Genomic DNA, 13,503 nt, shown 5'->3' with positions numbered 1-13,503 from the left:
CATGGTCCATGAAACCCAAAGTGCAACTTTATGTCACATTTCAAATCAGTCACGTCAACAAGAACTTATGTACAAACCTGTCCCCAGGAATCTTCAGCGGTGCAGAATAAGGGCACGGTCAATTCTAATGAGCCTCAAAGCTCACGATCCTTCTTAACCAAACGTTTAAAAACAAAAATAAAAACAACAACCGAATCGTTATCATGAAAAATAATTAATACAGGGCAAGTCTCTTTTGGGGAACATTTTTATATCCCAAACTTCTTTTGCAGGATAGCTTTGGGCAGTTGTGTCTGCATTTCGTCGACGTTTCTCTCCACCACAACCACCCAGTCTTCTCCAAGTACGTCGACAAACAGGAGTGGCTGGAAAAAAAAAGAAAAAAAAGAAAGAACGATAGTTTCACCATCCAGTCGACAATCCAATCAACAAACACCACAAAGCACTTGGCCTATTGACCGTCCCACCTTTCCCACGACTACATAACGACAAACAGTTGCTTGCCATCTCAAAAATCCCTTCTCAAGATGGCCATGAAGTACGTGCTCGCCAACAACAGAAACGGACCGGAGACTTCCCGGTGGCACGGTTTGCAGCATGACTTTGGCAATGCACAGCGGGTGCACACATCATATAATGGAGCAAACGTATATGGCTGTGTGTGTATACTTGCGACTAAAGAGTCTTCTTCAACAAATTCCACCATGTTGTTTATATAAGCTGAAGCTAAGAAACTTTTGTGATGTGCCGATGTTCATCAGCGGATACTATGACTTGCTTCATCGAGATATGTGTAAAAGGAAATAGATGACGTAAAAATCTGGCCGGAAGAGCAAGGAAAGCGGTGTATTGGGGGCACGTCTGCTCTGCACGGCTGGCAGTTCAACTTTCCCGTAAAGTTTTTGATATTGTGTTGTTTTTGCCATCCAGCTCTATTTGATTATTTAAAATAAATAGAAATTTGTGTCGTTCCGAAATATATATTTATATATGTATGTTTAGGAGTGGACATGCACAGCAAATGCAGCTCACTGTGTACATGTACATAGGATGCAGCTTCACCCTACGGTGTTCATCGCTGTGTCTGCATGGACTCTCACTCTGTTCTTGTGTATGGAAGCTTGGCTGCTGCCGGGTAGCTATCGTTTCTTGGAAGCGCAGCTGAGCCGCCGATGCTGTGCCCCTCTTCCGGTACAATGGTACTCATTTCACCGACCTTGGAAATATGACGGCTGAGATAAACCCCACCTTGTGTCAATTCTGCAGCCAACGGGGCTCAAACTCAGGACCCTGAGGTCCCAAAGCAGCCAACACCGAAGCCAACACCAGGCTTGGACTCTCATGACCGCATGTTTTACCAAAATGTAGGGAAGCTTTGCATTCTTAGATATTCCTACATCCAAGTCCTACAAAACATTTGATGCGGCGGCCATTTATTTATTTATTTGTTTTTTCCATGCAATTTCCCCGTATGGAGAAATACTGCACTCCATGATAACAGAGGAAGGTCACCGTGTGGCCCAATTCACAAGGCAAGGCACAGTTTACCATCGACAAAAAGAGACATGTGATTGAGAAAACTTTGTGTCATTCACACGGTGTTGAAAAGTTACCTGGTATTTTGTGCACTCCTTGAAGCCGTTCATGAAGGTCAGTGGCTGCAAAACACAGTTCATTAAATCAGACAAAACATTCCTCCAAACCACAACTCACTGGACTGGCTCACGTCCTCTGGTGCTTTGGAGATATGAACCATGACGTAGTCGGAATGGAAACTTGGGAAAACTTTTTCCATGAGGTTCAACCCGTGGCAATGTGGTGCACAATGTGCGGCACAAGCTCATTGGGCCGTACCAAATGTGGATCGGAGGACCAGGAGAAATTAAAGAAATGGTTTTTGATGAAAACACACCTTCGTTTTATCGAAGAAACTGAAGCGATACGTGTCATGCAGAATGATGACGTTCTTCTGACTGCAGTTGAAAGTGATGTGTGTGACGGGTGTGTCACGTTCCAGCCAACGCTTTGGCATATCGACTGCATGCATTAGACTCCAGGGGGTATACTTCTTCTTGCTCACATCAAACTCCAATACCTACACGTTCACACATTGCACCAAAGGTTGTATCTCCCTCTCCCAATATATACGCACATCGATGTACTGATCAGTGATACAACACAAATGTATGAGGATGGAGGAGGAGGGGGAGTCAGCAGGGGCATCTCCACAATTAAAAAAAAAACATATGATCACTGTAAACCGGGAATGTCTATTCCTTGAGTAGGGTGGCTGGTGGGGATGGACGAGTTGAAGGTGGGTGGCGGGGAGGGAGGGAGAGAAGGTTGCACACCTCAATAAAAATATGATCACTCTCGCTGGGAATGTCTATTCCTTGGGAATGGGGGATGGGGCAAGGTGATGACCGTTTTAATAACAGATCAGTTGTTGGTAATGCAGGTATTATACACTATTACTGAATAATAACGACAATAATAATAAGAATTAAAACTGCGAGCAGCGATCCAAATCGCACTGCTTGGATTGGGGTCCAAGCCACCCCGCTATGATCGTTCTTTGCTTAAATCAAGCATAGTGGCCAAAACACGTGACGGATGACGTCATAGTTTGCAAAAACAATAACAAAAAAACATTTTCACTATGTGTAGTTTATTAGATACGCAAAGATTCGCATTGATCTGTTAAGAGGTTCTGTAGAAAATATTTAATTTTTCAGCTTAATTCCAAGATGGCAGCCAAACCACATGACCTCTGACGGCATCGCTAACAACACATATATATATATATATATATATATATATATATATATATATATATATATATATATATATATATATATATATATTCCGCAGGGGTACACCATAATATGTGACAAGTTTCACATCAATCAGTTGAGCAGTTGCGAAGAAGTTTTTTGAAAGGTGTTGACGGTTAATCCAACGTGGCAGCCAAACCGCGTGACCGATGACATCATAATTTTTTACATGTTATAATCACATGTTAAGTGGATCATTTGTGCCAAGTTTCGAATGAATCAGAAACAAGATTTTGGAGAAGGGTTTTGTAGCTTTTTGTTCAAGCCAATATGGCCACCAAGCCATGTGACGGATGACGTAATCATGACGACCCTATATTCCACATGTGTACTCGATCATATCTACAAAGTTTCACTTCCATCAGACGGGCAGTTTTGGAAAAGTTAAAATTTTTTTAAAGGTTTTTTTCACTATAAATCCAAGATGGCGTCCAAACAAAACCACGAGTGATGTCATAATTGATATTACATTTTTATTTTTATTTTCCACATATGTAATTGATTATAGACAAAGTTTCGCATCGATTCGATAAGCAGTTCTCCAGAATGATTATTATTTTTTGTTTAAATCCAAGATTGCGGCCAAACCACGTGACCAAAATTAATTTTGCATTAGAATAATCTTCATACATCATCCTATCATGTCCTAAAGTCTGACCTTTGTCCGTTAAAGTTTTTTTCGAAACTGCTAACACAAAAAGTGGCAGAATAATAATAATAACAATAATAGTAATAATAATAATAATATAAACCAGAACAATTTTAAAAGTGTTTCCAGCCTGGAAGGCTTGGACCCCAAATAATAATCATTACCATCTTACAAGTGCATTTCCTGTTTCGAGATGAATGCAAATGATGTACAAAACAATTTGTATAAAATTAGTCTCTTGTAACCCCCACCCACTTATCTCGACCTACCTGGCGGTTAGCATAAGCCACCACGAGGTCATTGTTGGAGGGTCCAAAGGCCAAGGCACTGGGCTGTGATTGGTAGACTGGTAATGTACAATTCCACTGTGGAATGAGACAGAGCATGGGAACGGGGTTGTGAGACACGTAACGATTCAAGTCAAACGCTCCAACTTTCCTGCCACAGGTGGTGAAAAAAACAACAAAAACAAAAAACCTGGTCGAGGTAGCCGTGTTCATTTGTCCAAATCATGCAAAGCCATTGGTCTCAGAAGATTCAATCATGATAATCTCATGGAAGCAAAGACAGGTGTTAGTGCCCACACATTCTAACCTCGAGTTTTGTCAGGCTGTAGACGTCGATGCGACTGCCACAATCAGCCACAGCAAGCCATTGTCCATCCTCACTGATGGATAGAAGGCGCACAGGAAGCAATCTACCTGAAGCGATCGAACAACAGACAACAGCGTGACAGCACACACACACACACACACACATACACACACACACACACACACACACACACACACACACACACACACACACACACATACACACACGAGACTTGTGGTATTCACCACTGTCGATGAGAAAAAAAAAACAACCATAATCAGCTGGTTCACTTTCAAGCATTGATTTGGCAAATTGCGGGATAAGGAAAAAAAAAAACAACAAAACAAAACAAAAAGGGAGTTTTGTGTTTCACATTATTTTGTAAGCATTCCAGTTGTTCACATCCCATAATGAAGAAGTCAATATGCAGGAGTAGTACTTTTAGTTTGAGAGTTTGTATACAATCCTTTTTCTCTGGGCAGAGTGGAAGCATTGCAAGAACATCTCGGTGGAATGATGCTCATCCATCCATCCATTGGGACCAAACTCTGTACAGAGCACCGGTGCTGCCGAAGCAGTCTCCTGGGCTGTTGGGCACGTACTGGACGGGTCGTCACTCTGACACGAGATACTTGAATGGCTCAATCATCCCAACAAGCGAGTAATCATTTTGCCGATCTCAGAAGGATGACAGGCTGAGTAAGCCCCAACTGGTATAAATTCAACGGCCGAGCAGGATTTGAACTCAGGACCTTAGGATCCCATGCCCACCACCCTAACCAGTAAGCCAACAACAGCAGGCATACATGATGCTTCTGAATAACGAAGACGTTGATGCACGCATCCCAAAAATTTATACGCAGATGTCATCAAGGCGTTACACCAATGATGGGACAAATCGGTACGTGGCGCAGGGGAATACCTTGCTACACGTACACAAAGGTCCACCACGTCAACTTTCAACTTGCCTCGCATCACATACCATGTAGTCCATTTAAAAAAAAGAAATTTTTTATCCTCATGTGAAAAAGGTCAAGAGACATCTTTAAATGGTACACAGTTTTGGCGTCTCTGATCGAGTCGACACAGCCAAGTAAACACAAATCGAGTAACGATGCAACGGATGTTTACACATTTTAAAGGAAGATAACGCCATTGTAATTGCAAAGTTCTCAATAGTATTTATAGCAAACCGCTTGATCAGGTTTCTCAAACTGTACGAGTAACAAGGTCTCAAATTTATCCAAGGCCAGGTAAATACAGGTGCGAGCCTCAGGCCACCCTACATGAGAGTGTCACGCGTTTTTTTTCCTGCACCTTCTTGGGAGCGAAAGCTGTGCAGCAACTTGGGCCGGGTCACGTCTGGCCGCACAATGTGCAGGTGGTGATCAGGTGAAGCAACGACCAGCTTCGCAGAATGCGGCACAAAAGCAAGGCACAGTGCAGAGTGCACGGTCTCTGGCAATTTCCGCACCTGCATTCAATGCAAACAAACCAAAAAAAATAAGATTTGATTAGAATGCTCCATTCACAAGGAAGTAGTGCATCAGGTGAGACCAAGACAAAATTTAAAAAAAAATGCCTGAAGATGATGACCAAAACAAATACAAAAACCACTGGCAGGTGAACAATGACATTCGTACTTACATTAATAAGACAATGGGCTTACCTTCTCGATCTTTGGGTTGTCCGCACTCGAGGCGATCTTGTATACATTAACCCGTCGAACAGTGGAATATGCAATCCACTCCCCCGAGGAGCTCACAGCACTGCAAGCAATCTCGTCCTTTCCCTTTTGGAAAAACAAGGAGCAATTCGAATCAAAAGGAACCGTAAACCGATCAACCCCAACCCAAAAATTGGACACTATTTGTTAATATAGACAAAGTGTAAATATATTACCATACATAAAACATGTGTTCCAAAAAGCTCGTTTAAATCTATATATCTATCTATCTCTCCTTTGGTGATCCATTTGAACATAGACTGGCATTCAGCACTCAAAGGACTCACCTTGCACTTCAGCTCTAAAATTTTCTCAGGATTCACAGTAACTGGAAGGGCATCTCCATTTTTGCCTGAAAAATAAATAATTAAAAAAATAAATTCATATTCGATTAAACTACTGAAACATTTACACCAAAAAAAATGTGGAAGCAGAGTGGAGGTTCAGCACTCTTTGGTCGATCTTAATTTTTGGTGCTGTGCAAAAATCTCCCATACCACCACCCCCACCCCAACATAGTGAGAAAGATCACATGATTCACTGTGCAAAGCTGCTTGTGCCACCATTGTGAACAATTATTCAAATGGAAACCTTCAATCTCGAAATGCACAACAGGAAAAGACGATCGAAAGCAAGTGGTCTTGACACAGTCGATGGAAGCTGTGGATCACAAAGGCAACTGGAGTGGCACTCGGTGAAGTGCACGCCCCCGCCAGGCTGAATAGTTTACATTTTGTATCGCACCTATTCTAAATCCAGACATGAACCAAAAATCTAATCGGCTTGTTCTTGTCGCCTAACCAACTCATCCACCAAGTTGTCAGAACTCGTCCACAACTTTTTTGAAATACCGCATCGTGCTATGTATTGTTTTGGCCCCATATCTCCATGGTGAAGAATTACTTTAAGAAAAGAAAATAAAAAAAACCTTCACCAAAATCGAATCAATTCTTCCTCGTCACACACCAATGTGTCCACCAAGTTTCATCCGAATCCGTCCACAACTTAGTGAGATATCGTGCTATATATCATTTTTGGCTCTATCTCTCAATGGTGAAGAATCACTCAAAAATTTGTCGTTGTCGGATCCGGATCTGGATCTTCACCAAAATCTAATCAGTTCGTCCATGTCACACACCCAACGTGTCCACAACTTGAGATATCTTGTTCACAGACAGACAGACAGACAAACAGACAGACTGACAGACTGACAGCAATGAAAACATAACCTCTGCCCACCTTCAGTGGCAGAGTCAGTAATAATAATAATAATAATGATAATAATGAATAATACTAATGATAATAATTATAATAATGATAATAATAATGATAATAATGATAATGATAATAATGACTCATCATGAACAGAACCCAAGTTTACATTCCATGTACAATGTTACGCCACCTGTTGCATTTGTCCCACCAAGTTTCCAGAGCTGCAACTCCAATGGAAATCGGAACAACAGCATTCCTGCATCTTTGGCACATGATACCAGGCATTGCTGGAGGGAAAAAGGAAAATGGGGTGGGAGGGAGGGGTATAAAAGTGTGCGTGTGTGTGTGTAGAACGGGGAGAGGCTGGTGGTTAGGATTCAGAAAGTACCAAACAGCAGCCCCAATGTGAAATCACACTTGTATTATGAGCAGCAGAAATTGTAGAGAGGTTTAAATTTGAGTTAGGTGGTACCTAGGTGTATTGGAGATAGAGGAATACAGGGATATTGGAATGACTTGAAGGTAGCTTGCGTGTGGATGGATGATAGCATCCGGTGTTGGTGTACATTGTGCAGGCATGATGAGCCGAATAGCCTCCTCCTGAACCAAAGTTCCTTTTATATTCTTGAGCATGCATTATTAGGCTGTTGGACATATTGATCGGACAAGACGCACACTGATGCCACCATTGCATCTCAGGTGAAACCCAAGTACTTCAAACCGGAAAATAAAAGCTAAGTTAGAAAAAGTTACTTTCACTAGTTTCGGAAATAGCACATATGTTCCTTGTCATAAATCACTCCAAGATAATACATCTGAGCATCAGGAAGTTTTAGTTAATAATTTCAGTATTAAATGAAAAGAAGTAAATATTTGTATTCCTCAGCTTTTCTGGATCCCGAAGCTTCATGCGAAACCGTACAAGTATAGGTTTATAGTGGGTGCCAGGCAGCGTTCCACCAAACAGTTATCGGTCATCGTTAACTCAGGCTTACAAGTTGTTAGGGAACAGTTCAGGAAATATCGTTTTGCAATTGAGAAGAATTCTGGTATTAACACTTTATGGAGCATTAATTCTTCTTTCGAGTTCTTCTCTTCTCTTCTAGTTCTATCCGTTAGATAAGTTCTTCTAGTTCTATCCGTTAGATAAGAGTTCTGAGATAGTACGAGATGCCTCAATATCAAGTCTGTTAAAGTTTTTGATTTTTCAACTTTATATACAAATTTGGATTTAGTACAAGTGAGGGATTCATTCTTTAAAGTGATTGACAAGGTTTTAAACTTTCAATAAGTTTCTATGTGTCAGGTTTGATAGACCATTCTTTTCTAAAAATAAATAATCAAGTTTTCATTGTTTTGGTAAGCAGAAGTTTAAAGATACTGATAATTTTAATACTTTAGTGTCTTTTTGTGGGATAATGTTTCAACAGGTTAAGGGTATTCCCATGGGTGGGAATTGTAGCCCCCGACGAGTGGACATTTTTCTTATTTTCTGTGAATGTTCAATCATGCAGAAACTGATGGAGGAAAAAAAAAAGTTAGGATTAGCTAAAAAAAAAAATCTCATACATGTTGTTATATAGATGATATTTGTGTGGTAAACTATAATTTTTTGGATAGGCAGCATCAGAAGTTTTATCCAGATAACCTGATTACAAACAGGAGTGGTAATGATTGTACAGTTGCTGCATATGTGCATGTGATGGTTAGAGTTAAAGAGAATGGTTTTCGTACGATGTAGATCATAAAGTTGACGATTTCTAGTTTCCCTGTAGTCTTGTACACCTTTCCAGGCAGCAATGTACCAATTAAAATGGGTTACAATGTCTTTTCATCTCAGATACTTAGATATGAAAGAATGTGTTCACGAAAGGATGATTTTGTGGAACGTACTCAGAAGGTATTTTTCCATCATGTTAAACAGAGGATATTTGGCTGATTGTTTGATAAGATCGTGTGAGAATGTCTTTCGTCTCCAACGTCACCATTTATTTAAGTTTGGTTGGTTTTAGTGAAAACAAGTTCCTATTGCATTTGATATAATAATAATGAATTAATTATTTTAGTGAGGTCAATTATAAAATTAATATTATTGAATATATATATATATATATATATATATATATATATATATATATATATATATATATATATATATATATATATATGTAGTTGCGGGCTGGGGTCTGGTGGAGAATGACCACAAGGTGGGGGAAAACTACGTCGATTCCCACCAGACTCCCCGGAATTGTAGGCCGTCGCTCACGGATAATTCCTTGACACGGCGGATCGCTTAATCGACCGTGGATGCCAATACCTCAACCGCGTGGCGTGGGGTCCTCCTGTCCAGAATCAAGTTACCTAATTAACTACGCGGTTTCGACTACCGGGGAATCACGCCCTCGGTACGCCTTCCCCAAACCGGATCACTCTACCAACTACCGACTATCTTTCCGGATCGGATGCAGTCGAGCGGCACTGCCCAGGATGTACCGGCTAGAAGGAACGGATTATCGGGAATAAAAACCCGGCTAAACTCAGATACGAACCATGCTGGACCAATGGAGGAAAAGACAAAGACGAGCTGGGAACATTTCTACAATTATTTATTTACAATAAGCAGGGAAAAGCATGTGGCAAAGGAAAAAGGTTTATTGGGTGTGTTACACAGGGGAAGATGAGAGAGGTGGGGTGCGACAATTTACAAGCAACTTACAAAAGCGGACACAGAGCAGACTTAACGTGAGACTAATGAAAGCAATAACAATCACAACAATAAAAATCTTAAACAGGCTTATCTAACGGATAGGCGCCAACACACTCTGACACACACTCGGACAAAATAAACCCAATGAAAAGAAAAAGGTCTTCTGCAGCCAGGGTGGGAGGGAGTTGAGGTCACAGTTTAGGGTACTTGAGCGTTCTGGGGAAAGGGATGCTCCGTGGTGCAGCACACGACAAAAGCTGTGCAGTTCGGTTCACAACCGCACGTGTGGTAATCGTGTCTGGCGGAGTCCAAAGAGGCGAGGGATGAGCAGTAGGCAGGACCAGATTAGAGGCTTGGTCGAGGTCCTTCGCATCCACCAACTCAGACTTCTCCCTTTCAAAAAAAACCAACCGCGACCTTTCAAATCCAACGGCAACCTTCCCTCGCATCCCACTCAACTCTGAGGATTGGTCCGTACTTTATAGATCACGGAGTTCGGGGTGGAGCCATAGCGAAGCAGACGTCATTGTCCGTCCCGATTGGACCGGGCTTTCATGTGGTTCGCCTTCCTGGGCAGGGTTTCGGCCAGACGCCGGTATAGCCTGCCCACCTGGGTGCAAAACGTGCGTGACATGTCGCGCATGCCTGGCTTGGCAGGTGGATGGTAGTGCAGCCACTATAACGAACCTCGGGATTCTGCTTCAGAAAACGAGTCTGTAGACAGCAAGTAGACGGTGGAAGCACTTGTCCAGCCCAAAGTGCCCATCGGGATTTGACCTCAGGAGACGAGACGAGGATCGCAAGCGAGATGAAGGTACCGTGGATCAAATAAAAGGGGAAAAATTATTTGTAATCCTAACTAAAAGCCCATCACACCGCACCCCCGTGTCTTCCCACTACACACAAGGAAGGGATCTATCTGTACATATACTAATGGAATAACTGACTTGGGACACCTGTATGTTTATATGTTGTATGCATATGGTTCCAAGAACCGTAACAAAATATATTATTTATATATATATATATATATATATATATATATATATATATATATATATATATATATATATATATATATATATATATATATATATATATATATATATATATATATATATATATATATATATATATATATATATATATATATATATATCGCATACCTCCACCATGTAATGTCTGATCCATGAGAACACATCAGGCCCAATCAATACATTTTTGAAATATCATGCTATATACATATCGTTTTTTGGCCCCATCTCTCAAAGGAGAAGAATCACTTCCAAAATTAAATAACACTCGTTTCCAGATCCGGATTTGGATCGTCACAAAAAGTCAAACCAATGCGCCCTTATCACACACCCAACGTGTCCACCAAGTTTCGTCCAAGTCCGTCCACAACTTTTTAAGATACCGTGTTATATTTTAGTTTAGCCCGGTCCTCTGAATGGTGAAGAATCACTTCAAAAATTATCAGATACGGATCTTCACCAAAATCGAATCAGTTCGTCCTTGTCCCACAACCAACATGTCCACAAAATTTCATCCGGATCCGTCTGCAACTTTTTGAGATATCCTGCACACAAACAAACAAACAAACAGAAAGGGGTGAAAATATAACCTCCTTCACCTTTGGTGGTGGAGGTAATAAACATTAAAATAATTTATTGGTTGTTGCAAGGATATGCAGTGCGGAATGTTAAAATGGGTTGTTAATGACAGTTTGAGTCGATGGTTCGATGGAGGTGTTGTGCGATGGACATGTCCACAAGGTAAAGTGTTTATCGCTTAATATATTAACATATACAGTGGTGTACGATTAAAGTTAGTCATATGGAGGAATACTTTAAATAAAAGTAATAATTTAATAAGTTTGAATAAGGATATTGCATCGCTGTGTTGACCGACTGGACAAAACTTTAAGGTTGTGGTTCCATTGATGAGTAATCTGCTGATGTGGCCCTGTGACCGAGGTTGTGGATCCGCCGTTTGGAGAGGTTCTGGGTTGAAAGGATTGAAACCTCGATGAAAAACGGTGCCCAGCTGATGATCCGGGCAGTTAGGAAATCAGTCGATTGCTTACAAGTTAAGGTTATAACTTAAAATAATATAGTTTTTGTCACGTATGCCTGGTGTTGGCCTAATGGTTAGAGTGGTGGTTTTAGGGTCCGAAGGTCCGAAGTGCAAATCCCACTTTCTCCGTTGAATTAATACCAGGTGGGGTTGACTCAGCCTGTCATCCTTCTGAGGTCAGCAAAATGAGTACCAGCTTGCTTGGATGATCAAGCCATTCGAGTATCCTGCGTCGGAGCGGCGACCCGTCCAGGATTGTGCCCAATAGCCCAAGAAACTGCTTCGGCAGCACCGACGCTCTGTACAGAGTATGGTCCCAATGGAATAAAATAGCTTTTGTAAGTACTTACCAATACACAATATATCCGTGTTTGTGTGCACATGTATATGTATGTATGTGGACGTGTGTGTGCGTGTGACGCCTGGTTTCCTTCTTGGGAGTACGTTGCAGTAATTGGTCTTTATTTCGATGATAATGTTGCTGTTACAGCTGCCAAGCATGAAAGCTTACGATTTCTCCACGCATCTCAGTATACTGTACTACATGGAGAGGAACAAAAGATAAATTGGCTCAAAATGGTGAGTGAATCCGGCATCGTTGATCGATAGAGTGCTCAGGCGAGAATGCGGAATGGACAAAACGCAAATAGTCTCTTCCCACATCCAAGCGTCTACCTTCATGAGACACTCCGAGGTCAGTCGACCCGATTTCAACCTTTTATTGAAGCTTTAAGTTCTGATGTTACTCGATTATACCATTTGCAGAAACAAAAAGCCAATGTAGCAAACAGCATTGATTTTATGATCAGTTATTGAACCTGGCAGAAATGAAAGATTCAGGTGTCCATCTTGGAAGCTTTCCCTTCACACACATAGCAGCCCCCCCACCCCTTCACATGCATTCCAGGTTTGGTCACGTGTAATGCAAAGTACTCGGGTGCAGTAATGGTATGACCTGAGTGCTTGCTTAACACAGACAAACCAAACCACAATTAAAGTGGAATATAAAACTCGTCTTGCTGGTGAAGGCTTTTGTTCTGTGTTTGCGGACACGTACGATGGACAAAATTAACAGGACGTTCGATCAAGGTACGCTAACTTTCATATTGAAGCAAGAAGTAGACATTTTGGGCATTAGCCCTCTTTGTTCCAACGAAAGGTTACTCCAATGAGGGGTAAATGTCCGAAACGCCAGCTTCTCCTTGCTTCCCAACCACAGTTCGTGCGTTTTGATAAACATTCTGTCAATTCCATCCATCGTTTCACAGTGAATCGCATTTCCACACCACATTCAAGAATAAATATCACGTTTCGCGCAAGTCCGCGGTGGGAAGCCACGGTTGCCGTGTGATGCAACAACACGTCCGGACTAACGGTGCAGACGAAACGCACTTACGTGAGGAAAGACGATTCTCCGCAGAACAAGTTTGTACTCGTCTTTCAGCACCTTCATGAACGGACGTATGGTGATCTGCGCATCGAGTCCTGAAGCACCACGTGCAAAGGGAAGAAAGTGTTTGTGGGAACATTAAGAGAGGTGGTAGGGTAGAGGAGAGATCAAATGTGTTAAAACATTACATTTCACTTTCAAAACTTCCAATGAGAAAAATCTCCGCTCAAGGTTTTTCAATCAAACAACATGTCCTGAACACGAGGGTCTACAGTATGAAAACCTTTCGGATGGAATACTGCAAACCAAAAA

The 13,503-nt window shown here is 41.5% G+C and overlaps 1 protein-coding gene across 2 annotated transcripts in view; it reads right to left on the bottom strand.

Annotated features, from left to right (window-relative positions):
* The window catches only part of UTP4 (UTP4 small subunit processome component), a 31,192-nt gene continuing 17,689 nt past the window's right edge, over nucleotides 1-13,503 (bottom strand). For both annotated transcript variants that reach the window (XM_085893276.1, XM_085893277.1), the window contains 10 exons: nucleotides 13,198-13,286; nucleotides 7,209-7,305; nucleotides 6,091-6,155; nucleotides 5,747-5,869; nucleotides 5,395-5,551; nucleotides 4,078-4,184; nucleotides 3,753-3,848; nucleotides 1,913-2,095; nucleotides 1,614-1,658; nucleotides 1-365 (listed from right to left, as the gene is read on the bottom strand). In XM_085893276.1, coding sequence (XP_085749402.1) covers nucleotides 249-365; nucleotides 1,614-1,658; nucleotides 1,913-2,095; nucleotides 3,753-3,848; nucleotides 4,078-4,184; nucleotides 5,395-5,551; nucleotides 5,747-5,869; nucleotides 6,091-6,155; nucleotides 7,209-7,305; nucleotides 13,198-13,286 — 1,079 coding nt within the window. In that variant the 3' untranslated portion in view covers nucleotides 1-248. The remainder of the gene's footprint in view (nucleotides 366-1,613; nucleotides 1,659-1,912; nucleotides 2,096-3,752; nucleotides 3,849-4,077; nucleotides 4,185-5,394; nucleotides 5,552-5,746; nucleotides 5,870-6,090; nucleotides 6,156-7,208; nucleotides 7,306-13,197; nucleotides 13,287-13,503) is intronic.

This window comes from Eptatretus burgeri, chromosome 8 (assembly GCF_056783735.1).
Source record: "Eptatretus burgeri isolate ZD-2024b chromosome 8, Ebu_testis_v1, whole genome shotgun sequence".
Classification (NCBI taxonomy): domain Eukaryota; kingdom Metazoa; phylum Chordata; class Myxini; order Myxiniformes; family Myxinidae; genus Eptatretus; species Eptatretus burgeri.
Note: the sequence above shows the minus strand (reverse complement) of the source record. Positions and strands in the feature narration are given on the sequence as shown.